The following is a 19,018-nucleotide window of genomic DNA, read 5'->3' as shown; positions in this document are numbered from 1 at the left end:
AAACCCAACCTCTCCAAAACGCACCCAGCCACGCACCAGGAGAACAGGCAGAGCCCACCTCGAGTCATACGCCAACGACCACGAGCACACGTTACTTCGCTTGTCAAAGTGAAAAATAATTCCCGAAGTAGGCTTTGGTTCGTTTTGTTCCTAGCCCGCTGTGGGAGAGAACGCTTCCAGCACTACGGGAGCGCCCGGTATGCCCAAAGCGTTTGGCACGTGGAGCACTGAGTGGCTGCTCGGTCTCTGATCAGGGTTCACACGGATCTTCCCTTCCTAGGACAGGGTTATGAGGCTACAGACTTCTTAAATTTAATTGCAGTATATAACTGAACAATCTGCAGGACTGGGAAGTCCCAGAAACTTCTTCAATCACCTTAGGCACCTGTTCTAAAGCTGCTTCGAGCTGCTGCCACAACAGCGGCTCTTGAAGGCACATTTCATATCCTACCGCACCAGGAAAGCCTTGGGATCTAACTCCTGCGCGCCTTGTAGCCAAATAGTTCATCAATCTCTCCCTTCCAGGTGGTCCCTGCCGTACAAAGCATTCTAGTGCTCCTCTCACAGCAGTAACTACAACTGCCCCAACCGTCAGCACAGCCCATCCATCTTTTTCTATATTCTTTGCTGCTTATTTTCATAACCGGATAGCTGGAAAATCAAACATTGAAAAGGAAATATAACAAGGTTATAAGCTAACGCCACCTTCCCCCCTTCAGTTCAGCCTCATCTTGACTTTTCTCATCAAACTTAGAAGCTTAAACACAAAATGAAATCATCAGCTAAGGGGGCTGCTCTGCATCCTGAGATGTTACACCAGGGAGTCCGGGCGTTTCTGGAACAGCCCCTCTACCCCACACAGCAATTAGTTTTCCTTCCACACTATTTTAGCATATTCCATGGACACCTAGAAGAACCTTTCTTCCCCCAGCCAAATATGAAGAACCACAACTTTTATGTTGTAACATTTGCATTCCGTGCACCCAAAGTTCCTGTTTATATGTTTTATTTTACCTACACTGCAATGTGTTACATGTTGTTGCTAAAATTTGATTCTTATTTAGTCTCATTGAACCGACCCCTACAGATTAATGAGAAAAAAGAGAATATCTTGATAATGGGGACTTCCAAAAGCCACCTTGCAGGAGCCTTTTCCCGAGGAGCTGAATTTGTTGGGGAGATGAATCCAACTCACCTGCCCCAGAGATTCACCCGCTCCTGCTGGAGCGCATCAGCCGGTGAGACAAACGTGCCTGGTTCATCTATCGGTGTCATTTATTGCTTGGAAAATCTTACTGAAATTGTGCCAAGCCACGTGGTATGGAAATTCAGGAGCTAATTAGCAGAGGAAATTACCTAAGGTTTTCCATGACTGACATCTATTTGAAATCCTTGCAGGCAGCATTTCACTGCAAACAGAAATTACAGTTTCAACTTCCGAAAATACAATGCTTTAAACAAAATACAATGCTTTAAATTTAGCTTCAGCTTTTCTCCACTGTATTTTTAATTATCTTTACTGCACACGAAGACGTTTGCTTATTTTTGCGCCCCACCAAGTGCTGCTTACAAGAAAAACAGAAGGTATGCAACGCAGTAACATAAAATGACAAGTGTCCAACACTCGCGTGTGGATCCTAAACCTATTTATTTATAAGCATTTGATATTCAGCAAGTTTCCAGAATGGTAAAAAAAAAAAAAAAAAAAATTACTTCTGGATTGTGTACAAACTATAAATGCATTCTTACAGATCAGATTGACTCCTTAGCTTCAAAACAAGATTTAAACAAAACGAACAAAGTCTGTTTCTTACCTAAGAACTGGGACTCTGCTTGTTCCGACACAGAAAGCCGAGGATGGGTTGTTAGACACCAGTGTTTTCTGACTGGTTTTACAGATTAAATAGCTGAAGTTTTAAAACAAGCATAAATATGCCAATTGTTAATGCTTCCTTAGAAATCCTGGACAGGACATTCCACTCGCCCAGCCTTAACAAATCCCTCAAACTCCGTCATTTCCTTTTGAGGCGTACCTATTCCATCTGTATCAGAGGGTTTTTAAAGGAATCAGAGAAGCCATCACTTGCCATGGACAACGCACCTAGCTGCTCTGCGCAGCACAGCGCAGCGTTGGATCCGTGATTTGTCAGAAAACTTCTGCTCCCTCTGCTGGCTCACCGCGAGCAAGACGATTCCAGGTGGTTATCCACCCCCCACTAGTGCCCGTACCACCACGAAACCCCAGATACACCCAAATTACACAGCAGACACATGTTCTATTCTGCCCCCTTTATACACCCACAGTCTGACTGTAAGAGTCGAATGCTCTGTTTCTTCCTTAGCCCCAAAGTTTCTGCTATATTTAACGACAGGCGTGGTGCTTCATTCGCTTAGCACCTATTCAGTGTTTTATTTTGAAGCTCGACGCGTTGACTCACACTGCGCGCACTAAAGGCGATTCTGAGACAAAATTATTAACCGCCGTGAGCTCTTCCTCGGAATTCATCGTCAGAATGTTTTACACCGAGCTCTTTCACAAGATCGGATGGCTCACTCGTAAGGTTGAGCGATGAGGTACTGTCCCCATTTCACAAATGGGGATGTAAAAGGTTTTCACCGGTGTGTGGCACTCGAATCACTGAAGAGAAAACACCCAAGAGCACTGACCACCCTCCGCTCCTTCAGGAAGTCTCAGTCTTCTTCTACTGACACGCTTTTCTTTCTGTGCATCCAACAGCAAAGTACCTGCCAGGAAAGGACAAGAACCCCAGCACCATGCTGCGTAACACCCTACATCTGTGGGTTCCCCTGTCCTACGAGCATGATGCCGTGCTGAGCTTGGCCAGGTTCCCCCAGCTCGATGAGATCCCTTGGACCAGCAGTCCTGTCCTCCAGGGCATCCCCTGCTGCCTGCAAGAAAGCATTGCCCACAAGCGTGGGGAGGACATACTCCAAACCTGGTCCAGGTCGCTCCTAAAGACGCTAAGTAGTACAGCACCAGCATCGATCCTTGACTGGGTCGCAGAGCCAGTTGGTTCATCACTGAAGGCATCGGGCTGCCCAAGCACAGCTTTTACTTGATAAATCCGTGCTGGCCTTTGCTGATGGCCTCGTCTTTCATGCCTGGAAATGGCTTCAAAGAAGTCTTAGGGATTTTTCCAGGGACTGAGGTGAGGCTGCCCAGCCCACCAGGCCCCAGACCCCTCCATGCCGGCCTTTCCTAGCCCCTGGGGACCTCGCTGCTTCTCAGCACGTACCTTCGTACCTTCCAGCTTCCAACATGCTCCTGGAAAAATACGGGAAGGGCAGAGGTGAGCCCTGGTGAAAGGCATCTGGAGAGTGACAGGGAGCCCCAACTCAAACCCTTCCTGCAGCTTTCGTATCCGCGCAGACAGCCCTCGCGTGAGGAGCCTGCTCGAAGCCGTTTAAAGGCCTACCAGCAGCCACCAGGACAGTAAAAAGCCAGCTGTACTCTTTAGGCAGCATTCAGCAGGCAGACAACCAGCATTAGAGAAGCCAGGTTACACAACTGCTCCCCAGGCAGCCACCCCAGCTCCCCATGTTGTATTTCCTTGCTCATCCCTGCCTGAGAGCAAAGCTTACCCAAAGCTCCACCGAACTCCAGGAGCTCGGCTCAGGTACTGCCTTCTGTCAGTACAACGTTCAATGGAAAGCACTACAGACAACCAAAGGCAAATAATTAACGGTTCCCATAGCTTCTGAGGGCTCCAAACCAAGCGTGCCCAGCGAAAGCTTTCAGGAGGGTTCGGAGCAGGGCTGGTGAAGCACAGCACCAGCATGCGGGCCACTGCCTCTGGGCAGAGCTCTGAAGGGGAAACGGCACAAGCGGCCACCGTTACCGCTCCCGGAGGCCTTCAATATCAAAAAAAAAATCAAATCCCTTGTTTGCAGAATGGATGCCTGCAAAAAGGGTCCTTTAAAAAGCCTCCTCCTCCCTGGAATAAACTCGCTGGAGGTCAAGGAGCTCAGAGCAGCGTGCGAGGACAGAATGAGATGGATGCCGTAATGGAAACGGCATTCAAAGCAGAGCTGGAGACAGATCAGCCCTGCTATTAGAAGGGACTTCAGTGAATTCATCTCAGCAATCAGATCTGTGGAATCGCTAACGAAGGGACCGGCTTGAGGAGGACTGAAGCCCGTATAGAAGACCTTGAGAATAGGCTCAGTGACCTAGAGATAAGTCTTGGATAAAAACCAGCAAGTAGGAATACATCTGAGAATAAAACGTGGATGACTGGAGGAACAAAAAAGAAACAGGAGTGCTTGCAGATACAATGACAGCTATCAGAAACAAGGAATCAGAAAAGAAAAAACATCCCCAGCAGCTGTAAAGGGACGACCCTGTACAGTACCCGGAGCATGCCTTCCCCTCCTTCTTCGAACAAATGCCATCAGCAGAGATGAAACATCAGGCATTGCTCTCTCCCCTCCCCACACTAACTAATTTTTAAAAGTAACTTTTTTGAACAAATGGGGCAGAGTCTAAAGATTCCCTTGTTCCATTTTTGCATTTGTTTTGGTCAGGGGGAGTAAAAGAATGAAAGAATGAGCATTTTTGATCCAGGCTCCTTTAATGAAAAGGGAAGAAGTAACAGGAACAGCACCCGTGTCAAAACAGGGAACGTATCTGATAGGTGGGGCCTGCACTTCAAACATATCTTTACATAATGAATAGAGCAGAACATCCAAAAGGGGAAAAATAAGGAAGATTTTACTATGAGGTTTAAATTTTGGGAGGTTTACAGAGTCCACAGTACGGTACCTCAGAAACATCAGATGTTAATGAACACTTCATTCTTCCAAATCACTCACAGAAAACAAAGACAAAAAATAAGGAAGACTGAGAAGGAAAACCACCAAACTGTGTGACGACCTAATGGAGAGAAAGTGAAAGAAGTAGAAGTATTCCAGATTTCAGAAACAATGCAGTTATCTGGGGGACTGAAATGCTGAAAGAAAAGGAGGAAAGTAAACACAGTTTGAAAATGGGGGCAAAGAGAAAAGCTTTATACATGTAGCACGATAAAGGAAGGTAGAAGGGAGGTGGAGGCACGGAGCAAGGCTTTAAACGTGTCTCCAAAAAAGTCCACGTACAGAAAATGCCACGTAGTGTCATGGGACAACAAGCAGGAAGCACTAAGGATTAAAAACCGCCCTCCAGAAAAAGCTTAGCATTACCTCTGTATTTGACGAGAGCAAAAAAGATACAGAATAAAATAATAAATTAAAGCTCGAGAGCATGGAAAAATCCACAAAGATGATGTGGGAACACAGCTCGCTGAATGGTGCTTCAGTTAAAGTCACTTTTAGGGCCCTGAAAAGACAAAAGGGGGGGGGGTGAGAACATTCATCGCTTGTTGCACATAACAGGATGGAGGCGGTCTTCGTCAACACGCTTGTTGTTACAGCTGGTGATGGTCATGTTTGTGAACATACTGGCAAGGCTCAGCCTGACAGAGCTGGATTGTCCCCTGCTCACCCCAAAACGCTCACACACGGAAGCACAAAACAACACACGTTGATCAATTCTGGCGGAGCTGTTGAGTCAGTTAGACAATTATAAACACAGCAGAGGTCCCGTAAGAAAGGTCTGTGGGCTATAAAGCAAGTTAGGTTAATATTTGTATTGTTACAAAAGATCTCTTTGTGGGCCAGAAGTAAAGAAACAGACGTCAGAATGATGGGGGCACTGGCCACTGAAGTTCTCTCCAGGAGAGCCAAGCAGGGAAGAAGCAGGAACTTCATCGTCCAAATCTCTTCCGTTTGTCTGGGAAGAGAGCTCAGTACATGAAAGACACTCCTGCTGACCCAAGATGTATTCCTTAGGAAGAAAAACACGTGCATGGGTGTGCGTGTGTGTACTCCCGTGTATGTGATGTAGTTCCTTCTGAGCAACGCACTACATTACAGAGCCAGAAGCAGCGGGCGCACCAGGAGCTCGCAGGAAGGGTCGGTTCCTTCTTCATAAACACAAGGACGGGATTTCTCTGAACTCTGAGGGGCTGTGGGTTTGTCAATGTGCTCGAGACTCATCTAAATAGGAATTTATGAACAGCTAGAGAGCTTTTATTTAGAAGAAAAGGTCTGGATTATTATTTGGATGGAACACCTTGGCCATGTGGAAGCAGTCAGTGTCCAGTACGACAACACAGCCCGTGCTTCTGAGGGGCCTTTCAGTCTCACTTCCAATCACCTCCCTAAGTGACGTTGTCCCAGCGTCTACAGGGCCCACCAGCTGGACCTGATCACTCAGCAATTTCTTTCAGAAATGAAATCCAAACAGCATTCGCGACCCTCTAAAGCTCTTTTGGGGTAGAAATTACGCTTAAGATTTCCAAGAGATCAGACAGATGAGGAACTGCGTGGGGCTCTGGCATGGCAGCGATGAGACCTTCATCAAAACGCCTTTCATCTTACAACAGCAAGAATCAAAGGAGAAGAGCTTTTGACGGGGCTCTTTTAGTCCTGGAATTAAAATATAAAGTGGCAGGTTCCAAAAGGCCTATAAATACGTTGAAGTGGGAAGTAATTGGCTCTCCTGTGAGCGAGGAAAGCAGAACAGGTTTTGGAACATCTACGGCAGAAGCAGAACGGACCCAGGCAGGCTCCCGGCTCAGATGCTCGGGGTAAGATACAGCTCCTAACTCGCTCAGAAGAAAATAAAGACCCTTTGTGCTGCTTTATTGCAGTAATGAAGATTACATACCTCTGATAAATTTAAGATGCAAAAAAAACAAAAACAAAAACAAAAAAAAAAAAAACACAGAAGCGTGTTACGAACCCACCACAGCCTCCGTCAGAAATACAGGGGTGGAGTTCCTGGGCTGCTGCCTCACGAAGAAGTGCACAGAAACACGAAAACAGGTAAAACACAAAGACCTTAATAGATGAATTTTACCAGGCTCTAAAAGGAAGTTGAACTCTTAAAGGAGCATTAATTTAATGTGATGATTTAAGAAGGAAATAGTCCATCTGCTCGGAAATGAAACCAGGTAATTCTAACAGGTGGAAAGACCGGATCCATTACGCGGCCCCACTTCACTAACAAAACACATACATTAGTGGATTGATCTACGTAAACACACCCGGATCAGTGAGTGTTTAGTATAAGCAAGCAAACTACAAATAAATACAAGACAGGCCTAGATAAAACAGATAAAAAGAAGAGAGTACCTCTCAGTCTCTGGATTCAGATGACGGAGCAGAATTGCCCCACGAGGGCTGAATTTGGGGGAAAGAGCTGTGAAAATCAAATTTCTGGGAAGCAGCAGCCCCCAGGGATGCCTCCCTTCAGCTTCTAATGTGACTGCCTGCCCCTGCAGCAGGGCTGCTGGCCACAAGAACCGTGCTGGACCTTCTGCCAGAAGGATGGAGCGTGGCACAGAGCTTTTACACTTTAAAATGAACATATTTAACTAGGGAAATTTAGCCCTGGATACAAACTTATGAATAAGAACAGCTGTACCTCTGCAAAGTAAGTTAGCATAGAAAAATACCGGTAACATTTAAGCATACTCAGACCAAATTTCAGCCTCAGAGAGGCTGTTGTCTCGTAGCCTTGTGGAATCCCAGCCTGTGGCAGAAGCAAACAGGTTCTAATCAAAATAGTGCCGCAGTCGTGATGTGTCCTCAAGGCATTACTGTAAAATATCTCGAGTGCCCTCGAGTCACCTGAGAATTTTGGTTACGGCGATATTAAATATGTGCACAACTACATGCCCAGAGATGCACTGCTCACAGCGCGCTGCTCTGAAACCCCATCAGCACAGCTCCGACAGCACACACACAGAATTAACCACAGGAGATTACAAAATCTGATGCTGCAGTAGAAATTCATTTATTTTAATTGGCATTACTGCATGTAACTGTACGTTCATCCACACTTAATTGGTAGTCTTCTTTTATAAATATTTTGTGTGTTCCTGAACCGCAAGACCATAAAGAGAACCAAAGGAAAAAAACCCAGCTGAGTCAAAATAAATTTTAACCGCAGCTCTTCAGAGAAGTTGCTCAGCAGTTTCTGAAGGAGGAATAATAAGAAGGCATGTTACTGTTACCACTACTGGTGTACTTTTAATCATGAAGAATGATCAAAACCACATCATAACATACTGGGATTGTTAGCTTGACTCGGCTGACCCTGTTTGCTAACTGCATTACTGCAAATGAAAGAATTGCAAAGAGAAGGAATTTCAAAGGCCAGCGTGTTCACTGGATTCCACAAGGAACAAAAACCAACAATACCTTTCACCCTGCTTCAAAGCGTTACTCCGGGACTGGAAAGGCACAAGACTGGAGTAGAGGAAATTCAGATACACGCGGTACAACTTCATCCAAACCCACACACACCACGGAGCAGAGCGGGCTGTCACCTACCTCCCCCAGTTAAAATCATTACATGAAGTGAATCAGCAAGCAAACCCGAAGTCTCTTTCACAACGCAGAACGCAGGGTTCTCAGGGTGCTCCAGGTTCCCAGGGATGGGTGCAGCTCCTGCTACGGCTGGCTGGTGAGCACAGCTCGTCCAGAGCCGCCTGCCACTGCGTCCCCAGCGGCTCTCTGGCCCTGTCTCAGCCTGCAGACCGTACCTCCAATAAAGCATCTCCTGAATCAGGAGGCAAATCACAGCTCCAAAATGGCCGGGGAAGTTCATCTCCGACAGCGGCTTTGCACTTCAGATCACGTCGATGATAAATATCATTATTAACATCAAACACCTAACCAGCACTTGGCTGGAAAAAAGAAATCCCGAACTCCCAGCTTCCCACCTGCACCTCCACCAAAACAGCCCTTACAGGTCACAGAGCTGAAGGCCTGGAAAGGCAGTAACGAGGCGGGTGATGCACACTTACACGTGCTAAAGCGCGTGCCTTCGTGAACCGAAACACTCAGCTCTCGTTGTGAAACGTGTACGTTTATTTAGGGTGATGGGGGCATTCCTCAAGATCCGTCCCTAGCTTACAGAGAGACTGGGGGAGAAGGGAAGATGAAGAGAAAGGGAACGTGAAGTCCAGGATAAGCACAGCAAGCAAGACGACTGCGAAGTCGGATTGCTTAGACCAGCGTGGGACTGCTCCGTCATCGCCAGTGACGGGACAACATCCAGTTTTGTACAGCACCAGATAAGTACTCGATAATACTCTCCCTTTTATTGACTTTTAAAGCATTGACTTTGTACTTCACCAGAGCTGAAAAGCAAATAAATAAAATTTCAAGCTTATAATGCTCCATGGCACATAGAATTGTGCATGAATGATTTATTGATTTTCGCCTTCCTGTGTTACAAAGAAATTACAAACTTAAATACATTTATTAAAAATCTAGGCAGCAATGAATTCATCTAAGGTTATCTTATATTGTGATAGGCTGGTGCTTGTCCTCTGAAAAATTCTCTTCCAGTGGAGGAATGTTTTCAATTTGGACATTGTCAATATAACAAAACTTCTCTTTTTTTTTCTTTAAATTCCCTCCCCTTCCCTTAAGGAAAGCCAAAAAGAATCTCTCTCGATACAGGAACTTATTTCAAAGGCAGAATTGCAATAAGTGATACCCAACGTCCAGTACAGTCGTTAGGCATTAGAGAAAGCTTTGATAATAGAAAATACAGTCACGTTGCTTTTCAAGAATACATTTTTTTTTCTGTTCTGCTCTAAAACAGAAGTACTGCCGTATCAAACCTTGTTATTTCCGAACCGACGCTTTTCATTCACAAAGTAAGGAGCCCACACTTGCAGAGCCGTGCGGACACAATGCTTTGGGAGATAAGCCAGAAGAAATAGAGAGGAATGATAACGGAACATCTGACAGAGATCTGGCTTTGTACAGAAACCACAGTTGGAGGTTATTTGTCTCCTGTACTGTTTTCCAAAGGTTGAGAGTCTCATCAGGAGACAATTTGTACATCCCTGGGCTTTAAGCTGTAAAATGCGGTACTTCAGAGATACAGAATCACAAGAGCCATCTGCCGGCGTCTTCCCCAAACCCACACGGCTTTTGTGCGGGTACCTGCCTCTCGCAACAGAAGACTAAGGAGTTGATAAGAAAACAAAATCTGCTTCATCAAACCAGGGACTGACAACCACTACCTCGGGCTCCGGCACTAAGGGAGCCTTTGCAAAACAGACATTTTTCCCTTGCAAGACGCGCTAATCACAATAACAAATGCAAGGAAGTCAACACCGTGACGCACTGCTACGACTCCCGTGACAAACGCCTCGGGAGTCAGCCAGCACACGCTGGGCCTCCCACCAGAAGCCCGGCTCGCAGCTCACCGATGTGCGAGGACCGAAACGAGGAAGGCAGCGCTGCTACCGGGCGACTTCAGGACATGTCAAGCAGCAGTGCTGAAAAACAACACCCCTCCTTCCCCAGGACAACTTGGGTAATAAGATACTAAAACGGGAAATATGCTGGCACTGAGATGCATATTAGCTCGTTTCAGCCAAGGAAAAAGTTTATTTTCCATTGCGCTATCACCATTGTATCTCTGCATCTTCACCGTGGCTTCCCATGGAATATACAGATGCACTATTTACATGGACTCACAAGCACAAATAAACAACATATCCCAAAATACTCAGAACGTGCTGCCAGATGGCTTCAAAAAGAAAAACGAAATAGCTCATTAGAAGTTCTTACACTGCCAGCACTCCATTCTTGGAAATAACTATGAAAGCGTAATAAAAATGTTTTTAAAGCACGGCGATATTTTTGCAACATTTTGCGTTGCAGTCAGAATCTCACCTAGCCTCCTTCATGGAATAAACGGGCCAAGACATAGGGACCAGTTGGAACTACAAGCATTTGTCCTGGGACAGGGAAAAAAAAAAACTACCAGAAGTGCTGGCTAAACAGGGGCAATTTGTCTTTAATTCCATCTCCCTCCTCTTCGTTTTTCAAAGAAATAATTGCTAATATTACCACAAGTATTGCTAACGTACAACTAATTATTTTTCTCTGCATCTTGTCTCCGCAATGGAAATGGAATGTGGTTTACTTCCAGTATCCTTAATACTCAATCTCAACTCAGTATTGTAATGACCCACGATGATGTTTTGAGCCTACAGGATCAACAGCTGAGTACTTCTATTCATTAATAAGAAAAAGAGACCCAGGAAAACCGAAGCACAAAACATAAAAGGAATACTTTCAAGAACTGTCCATAAAACATATGCATGAGGAGCTGGCATTTACTTACCACTGGACCTGTTTTTGCGGTTTGACTTCCCTCCTGTAAGAAGCATCTTGAGACTGTTTCGAAACATGGCGATCCTGTTCCACTTTGTGTATCCCAAAACCTGAGTAAATTAAGAGAACACTACTTGTAGCAAATACACTTGGATTTGGTCAACAAGAAGACATTACACCAACGGTAAGAAAGAGTTTAAAATGAGATCAAAACCTGGAACGAAGAATAATTCTGCTTTAGGAACACGCTTCCTAGCAATAGGAATAAGCACCCGTACAAAGCCTGCCATTTCGTTGGCTTTCCTTCATCCGGACTACCTCCAGGACAACACCATCTCTGCACTGCTAGCAAGACCCGCTTACATTGTCAGAGGCTTTAAGCAAATTATCGTCACCCTAAGGTGGGAAAAACACAGCATTTAGCCAACTCTGCCTCCATTTCCCGTTACTATGAAGGCCAAACCTGCTGGACAGAGCTGCTACCTTTCACACCATCGAGAAAGTCAGCCTTGCTAACAACTCGCTGAAGATATTCTCTTTAGCTCCCGGGCTAGCTGACTGTCAGATTCTTCTCTGAATTGAATAAATTGTCATGAGGAGGAAAGCAACTCAAACCAAAGTTAACTGATAAAAAAAAAAATCAAGCAAACATTATCCATGTATTTTTCTTGCTATGTACATCTCAAACAAAAAATAAAAGTAGTCTCTGTGCTGCTGAAGATAAAAGAATGAGCTTCTGGGTTCACCCGACACACTGACAGCTTGTTCTAGTGGAACATCCTCTTATTAAAGTAGGTAAAGCGTCAAAACAACAAGAAAAGCAGCTCCAAACTAGACCAAAAGAATAGTAAAGAGTCTTTGATCAGCACATGCAATAAAACGTAACTTTGCTCCCATTGTATATATAGTATTCCATACTTCAAAGATGGAAGTATTCATCTTATAGAAATATATCATGACTTCATTTCTTAAACGATCTAAAATCCATCTTGGAGGATGCTCAGTAAATGCTGCCTCGAGTTACTTCACAGTTATCCAATATTCTGAAGCGTATTCATAGAACAATCCCTAACACCTAATTCAAAAAGCTGTGTAGGGATCTTTAAAGCCACTGAAAGTCCCCTTAATGTGACCTGTTCACTTACTGGGAGATAGTGACATTTAATGGCAGACCTCGGTGTGTCCGCATGCGAGTGTTCTTCATGAGGATCCAGTACCAGCATTCCCTTTGCATCTATTAATGGCTTAAATATTGCCTGGCTTCTTTCCGAAGCCCTGCACAATGACATAAGAGCACAAAGACCTGGTGTTTGGGCTTATTCCCAGGGCTCCCGAACAAAGCTTAAGCCCCTCTTCCAAGTATCCTACTGTTACATGACTACAGGAAAAAGATTGTCTGGCCACAAACACAATTGTCTTGAATCTGAACTCTGCTCATTGGATTTCTTTCGATGGCTGTTCTGTTCCAGCTCACAGCATAGGCAGAAAGCCTCCGGCTTTACACCACCCTTATTAATACACTTTTTCATACGCAGCACTCTTTGCACCATCAGGAGAAAATACGACGTAAACATCAAACGTAAAGAGAATGCAACTGAACTCAGTGCTATTTATTTTGGAACACGGCACTGTTATAATCCCTCCAACATCCCACTAATCCAAACGTATTTATCTCGGCTTTGAGCAAGACAACAAGAAGGCAGTAAACACCTCCTGCTACTAGCTGGGGAACTGCTCAAGTCTGAAAACGATTTTAGTTGATTCTAAATGCACCACTGAAAAATGTACGTGTTAAAGGACGATGTGAAAAAGGCAAAATACAGCAAGTAAGCAGCAACAACTTTGATTTAAGACACAATTCTCACATCTTTAGTTTTTTTCTTATGACCAAAGACCATTTCTACAAGGAAAGCTGATGAGTGTAGAAAGGATGTTACTGATTTTTTGCAATACCTGAAGGGAAGGTGCAATTCTCTTCCAGTGGTGCCCAGTGCCAGGAGAAGAGGCGCTGGGCACGAACTGGAGCACAAGGTTTCATCCGGACACCAGGAAGCATCCCGGCCATTCCGCGACCCCGAGCTGCAGCGCTACGTGTTGCGGTTGGCCAGTGCAGGTGGAAGGGCCAAAGAGGATTGTAAATTGCTGTTTGCCTTTCCCGATTTAGGGAAAAAGAGGGCAAACAACGATGTTGGAACACTTTGTGAGCCTAGGTAGAACAGAAGTGCCCTCCTGAAATCCCCCTAAAGAAGAGTACAGGGATTTTTTTTTTCGTTTCTTGTTGGTTTTAAAAGAAGAAGGCAGCTCTCTGGGTGTGCATTGGAAATCCCACCCGGGTCTGGTAGGACAACTCATCTTCAGAGTTCTCATACTAACAGCGGACAGCCCCAGACTTCAAAGCTCCTACAGATTAAGGAGGAGGCGTAGGGCCTATCCCCAGGTCTGCCTCTGCCGAGACCAGAAATGAGTGGAGGTGTGCCAGGAGCGCTGAGGAATAACTTAATTAACCTAATTATGCTGAAGGAGCCAACTGGACTGAGCCTGAACAATGCCAAAGGTGGGGGCGACAGTGTGCTAATGATGTTTACCTGCAGCCTTCACATGACCAAACTGCCGTGCTGCCAACGAGACTGGATTAAGTCTCTGCCCAGGGCGTGTGGGGGGGCTCCATAAATTCTCTCGCAAGAGTCACGTGGTACAGAAAGATCTGATGTCTTGCACCAAGACCCTGAGTTACCAGCCCCGGGGTGCCTTAAGGACTAATTCCACATACTCAGAGCTCACCTCGAAGGCTCAGAGGATCACTAGATCTCTGGTGACCCTCAGGGGTGGGAGATGGCAAGCAAGGCCTTTGGGCAGTGTGCTCAGTTTAGCATCAGCTCCTGATGTGGTTTCTCACTGTGTCTTACAATGTTGGATTCCAAGCCTAAATACTCACTGAATTTATATCCCGATTAGTCAAGGTTTCCACAATATACAGTAGTAGAATGGTCAGGTCACCACAATCAGCTCCTGTTTTTATTTTGCATGCACAACCTCATTATTTTGCACCTTCGAGTAAATATGGCCACAGCTCTTCCTCTGCTTAGCTAAAACTAAGCTAGAAATAATAACAATAACCGCTCAATTAAAAATTCTGTTGGTCATACTAGTTCACGGAATTAGGATTAATCAGCAAATGGCCTTACAGTATTCGGAGGAGCTGGATCAGGCCCTTCTCCACACCCAGTCAACTCGATGCACCCCAGAGCCCAGGTTAATTCTCTGCTCCGCTCCCTGGGTCAGGGAGCTGAGGATGCTGCTGCCCGAGCTGAGCTGGGGATCCCTTACGCTCCTCCCAGCGCCAGGGGATGCTCCTGTCCTCAAGCCAGGCGACCACGGGCTACAGCATTTTACTTGTCATTGACCCCAGCTGTAACTTTCTCTATCAAACGCCCTGAAGGTGCGCACCAGAAGCCTCCGGATGGTATCGGCAGGTAAGGAGGGAGGTACCAGCCCTACGACGGTACAACAAAACGTAGCAACAACGGTACTTAACAAAAGTAACTTTTATTTTTTTAAAGAGACTGCCACGTTTTATTTTCTGACGAAGCTAGGTTTCAGTGAAGCACACAGAGCTTCCGAGAACCAGAAACTTGTAGCGTAAGGCACAAAGAGAACAGAAAAACAAAGGCAAGGGAGCAGAGAGGCAAGCTGAACGCTGCGAGCCGCATCTTTACCCCAAATGTTCAACTCCAGCAATTCTGCACTCCCAGTAAATCCTCCCGGATGCCTACGATCTATTTCTTTGTTTTCTTACTTTAAGGCAGTTTCTAGACAGGCTGCAAAACCTTCTTCATGTTTGGGGTGGTACCTCTGAGGAAAGTCATTGTCCATTGGAAATGGAATTTCCACATCAAAGCAAGTTCTTCCTGCCCCAAACACCAGCACATACTGTAGGAAATTCCAAAGGCTGAATTTACTCCCCAAACCTTCCCAATATTCTTCAAAAGTTTATGAACGCTATCTTGTCAAAAATTCAGACTATTTTTAATCATACGTATAGATAGGGGAAAAAAGCGTTTGCAAACTTTCATCAAGAAACGTTTTCAATGAGAAACCACCACCTCTGCCACTGACAACCACTTCCAAAATTCAGAAGGACATCGGATGAATAAATCTGGTGCCATCCTGGCTCCTCACAAGGCTTTGGCAGCCCGTGGATGGAGCATTACACCATCGCGGAGAGGTGGAGTCCCACCCAAACATGAACACCTGTTGTGCTCTCTGACTCACAACAGAAGGCAGGCGTTTCTTCCCACTTCATTTTTAGTGGAATTCAAAGATGAAACTAAGCTTTGTAAAATTAACGCTGTTACAACCCATAACTACTCCATTTTGGAAGTCCCTGGTAGCATCAGACCACCTCGTTTCATTAGAAAAGCTGAACTTGCTATGTTAGAAATTCAGGAGTGGGTATAAAAGGAGAGCATTCTAAGATACCAAAACTGTCTTTCTGAATATTAGTTTTCAGGATTTAACAACGTGTAAACACTAACTTAACATTTTGTGAACAAAAAGAAAAAGAATCTAAGCTTTCACAAATCTGTGAACTGTTTCCCTAGAGCATTCCAACTTCAAGGAGCAGGTATCGAGGCCTCTCTTTAAAAAAGTGACAGATTTCTAAAGCTAATTATCACAAGATGAAAGAAATTGAAAACTAAAAGGAAAACACACCACAAAGGCAGTCAGCCTTTCAAGCATTTATTCCCTGTATAACACACATTGTATACAGAAATCTGTTCCATGCTCCCTTCTAACAGCTGCTAGGCTGAAACTTTCCATGCTCCTCAAATAAATTATTCAAAGTTTAACCTGCACTCTTCTTTTAAATTGCCCTGAAATCCAAGAGAATGTTTAGAGACAGCCTATCTCGAGGGCTGCCAGCCCCAGGAGCACCCAGCGCGCCCACGCTGCCAGGGCTGCCGTACGCCCTAACCGAGCGCTGAGCTGTGTCAGGAGCTCCACAAACGTCCTGACAACCAGATGTGTTAAGCTCCCTGCCTCACACAACAGCTCCGACTTGCAAGAGGAGTGTGAAGAACCGATTACCTCTTCGAAGTCAAAGAGCTGTGTATTTATAAGACTGGTCCGCGTACAGTTAAGAAAACAGCAGCAGAATTTTGGTATGAAATACCTCCAGGGTCTTTAAGAATGAAAATTTGCTTGTTGGAATCTAGCAAAAAAATGCTGAGAACTTGTAGGATTGGTTGGAAAAAAGGAAAACAAAAAGAATTCGAGTAAAACCTGCCAGCTACAGGTTCTTAAGCAATATAGAATTTATTGGACAAAGTCCTGTAAGAGGCTCTAGGACAACCGAGTATGAATAAGCATCAAGCATCAATAATTTCACTTTTCCTCAGGAAAGCCTGAGCACTCATCGTTGTGATGAGGGCAGGTGAGGTGAGGGTCTGTCTGGGCAACGCCTCCAGCCCTTCCCCAGCCGAGATTTTTGGAGATCTCTCAGCTACACCTCCCACAGGCCCTACCAGCAGCCCCCGTCACTCCAACACTCCTGCACTTGCCGTGGCCTTTCCCCCTGTGCGCAGCTAGATATGCCCGGTGCCTTTGCTTCTCCAGCTATCCTTGATGAGCTCAGATCCATAAACACAACCAAGAGCATCCGCGCTGGGCAAGCGTGCAGCAGTCCTACGTGAGGAAGCAGAAGTCAGCTTCAATCCCTGCTCTCATTTTAGCAAAATAAAGAAGCCTTCAATGCTGGAGCTGAAAAGAATTCCAGAACACCACAAACAAGTTCCCATGTACGTTGAGTTCCCAACAACAGCCCTAAGATGAATGAGGCCGAACGCATTTCTTGATGAGCCCGTGGTGATTATGGTCACTTCAAGCCTGCGGTGTCTGTCGTCACTGCTGACCTGTACACAGGCAGAGCCTGAGCCACGAGACCAGTGCGTTACGAACGCTCATCCAACCTCTTCTGGGTAGCAGCTCGCTCTGGTTCAACAGAAGAAAAACTAAATAGCTATTTAAAATGAGGTCGGAAACACTGCTGAAACAACGCAGTCACCCGCTAGAAGAAAGCCAGAAGTCAGAACCGTTCTTTGTTGAATATGGAAACGTAGTGACCTTGAAATTCAGGAAATCTAATTTTGAACGGGGCTTTATCATTTTGTATAACCTGGTTTCTAATTCTAGATTAATGATACAGACTGAATTCATAAGGGACACTAACACTCTCCATACACCATGTCAGTTACACCGCCTCTGAGAAAACCAATACCGAGGAAAAGTCAGAAATGCGATTACTTCACCTTCATCAACTCGTCTTTGGTGGTTTTAATCTCTTCTGGGTTGCCCATAACACTTAAAATTTCTGTTTTGGTTGCAAATCATATCAGCGTATCAATCGTACCTTCCTCAAAAACCATGAACTAGGTATTTAAGTTGAAACAAAACCTGGAACCATTTTGCCGAAGTCAACTCTGCTTAAACTGCCTGCCTGAAAACCCAGACACTGGGAGAAGTTTCAGGGCACTTCCTACAGCTGGCATCAACAAGCCTCGCTGTGCCAGGACCACCAATCCCAATTCTGCCCCAAATCACCAGAAGACTGAAGAAGTGCAGAGGGTTCCTCCCTCAGCAACCACGGGAACTTCAACTTTTAGCTGTGACATGGAGCAGCCAAAAAGCCTTGCTGTTGCTCAGAAAACAACTACGCAGCGCACGTCCTTTTTGAGATGCTCCTACCGGTCTTATGTTAATTCTGAAGATACAACGGCAGGACAGAAAATGAAAAAAGGAAGTAGGCAATGTATGACATGGCAGGAAATGTTACAGCACCAGGCTGTTTTGAGAGATTAAAGGCAATCTGAATGATCTTCTTCATTTTTAAATGACCTAAAACATTAAAAACAGACCTAATTAAGTTCTGCAGACTTGTTCAAGTTTCAAGAATATTCAACACAGAACCGAAGTTCAATGCACTAGCAAGCCCTGAAAGCTTTCTCAGAACACTGAAGGTTCTGGATTTTACAAATGAAAAAAAACAACTTGAAAAATTCAAGCAGACTATTTTTTATGTAGAAGACTGTGTCACCATTATACCCTGTTCAGAAAAAAGCATGAACTATTTTAATAAGCAGTAAGAAAAGTTTTTATACATATATTTATCTCAAAAAACAAATTGCACAGAACCCTATATAATTATTTTTTATTACTTCCCTGTTTTCCTGCTGAATATTTCCAGCAGGAAAATACTGAGAATGATCAAACACGAGTACACGAAAGCTATTACATCTTTTTCTCTGCCCACAGAAACAATCAGGTTAAAAGGTGTAAAACTGACATAGGTAGACAGCGCCCATGCTCTATGCAAAGGTTAACGAAGGAACCAGAACTGAGCACAACTTCCGTTCTACTTAAACAGCTCCTGTAAAGAAAACATAGGGGGGAAAAAAATGTATCCTACCTTGATATCTTTAAGCAAGTTAAATCTCTAGTAAAACGCGTCTTCCTCCATGCAGCGGAAGTCCTGCAAGACACAAAAACCAACACAATTTAGTGGCATCTTCCCAACACGCTCCCGCGCCCCGTGCTGTCTAGCTGTATGAGCTAAACTGGAAGAATCTCATCCCAGGAATAAACCCACAGCTCCTTCCAGAGCGTTACCGCGTAAGCCATCGGACAGCCTCCACCGTGCACCACCACCATTCGAGAGCTCACGGTCACACTTGCAGATCACTGTTAATCGATACTCACGTGGCCGCCTGACTCTTCCCTCTCACCACCTTTCAAATGGGAGAAGAAAACCAGA

General features: G+C 45.0%; 1 protein-coding gene across 15 annotated transcripts in view; it reads right to left on the bottom strand.

Moving 5' to 3' along the window:
• The window catches only part of TANC2 (tetratricopeptide repeat, ankyrin repeat and coiled-coil containing 2), a 278,090-nt gene that overhangs the window by 194,573 nt on the left and 64,499 nt on the right, over window positions 1–19,018 (bottom strand). For all 15 annotated transcript variants that reach the window (XM_035347942.1, XM_035347941.1, XM_035347940.1 and 12 more), the window contains 2 exons: window positions 18,674–18,736; window positions 11,219–11,318 (listed from right to left, as the gene is read on the bottom strand). In XM_035347942.1, coding sequence (XP_035203833.1) covers window positions 11,219–11,285 — 67 coding nt within the window. In that variant the 5' untranslated portion in view covers window positions 11,286–11,318; window positions 18,674–18,736. The remainder of the gene's footprint in view (window positions 1–11,218; window positions 11,319–18,673; window positions 18,737–19,018) is intronic.

The sequence above is a fragment of the Oxyura jamaicensis genome, chromosome 27 (genome assembly GCF_011077185.1).
Source record: "Oxyura jamaicensis isolate SHBP4307 breed ruddy duck chromosome 27, BPBGC_Ojam_1.0, whole genome shotgun sequence".
NCBI lineage: Eukaryota > Metazoa > Chordata > Aves > Anseriformes > Anatidae > Oxyura > Oxyura jamaicensis.
The sequence above is the reverse complement of the archived record's forward strand: the minus strand, read 5'-3'. Positions and strand labels throughout refer to the sequence as shown.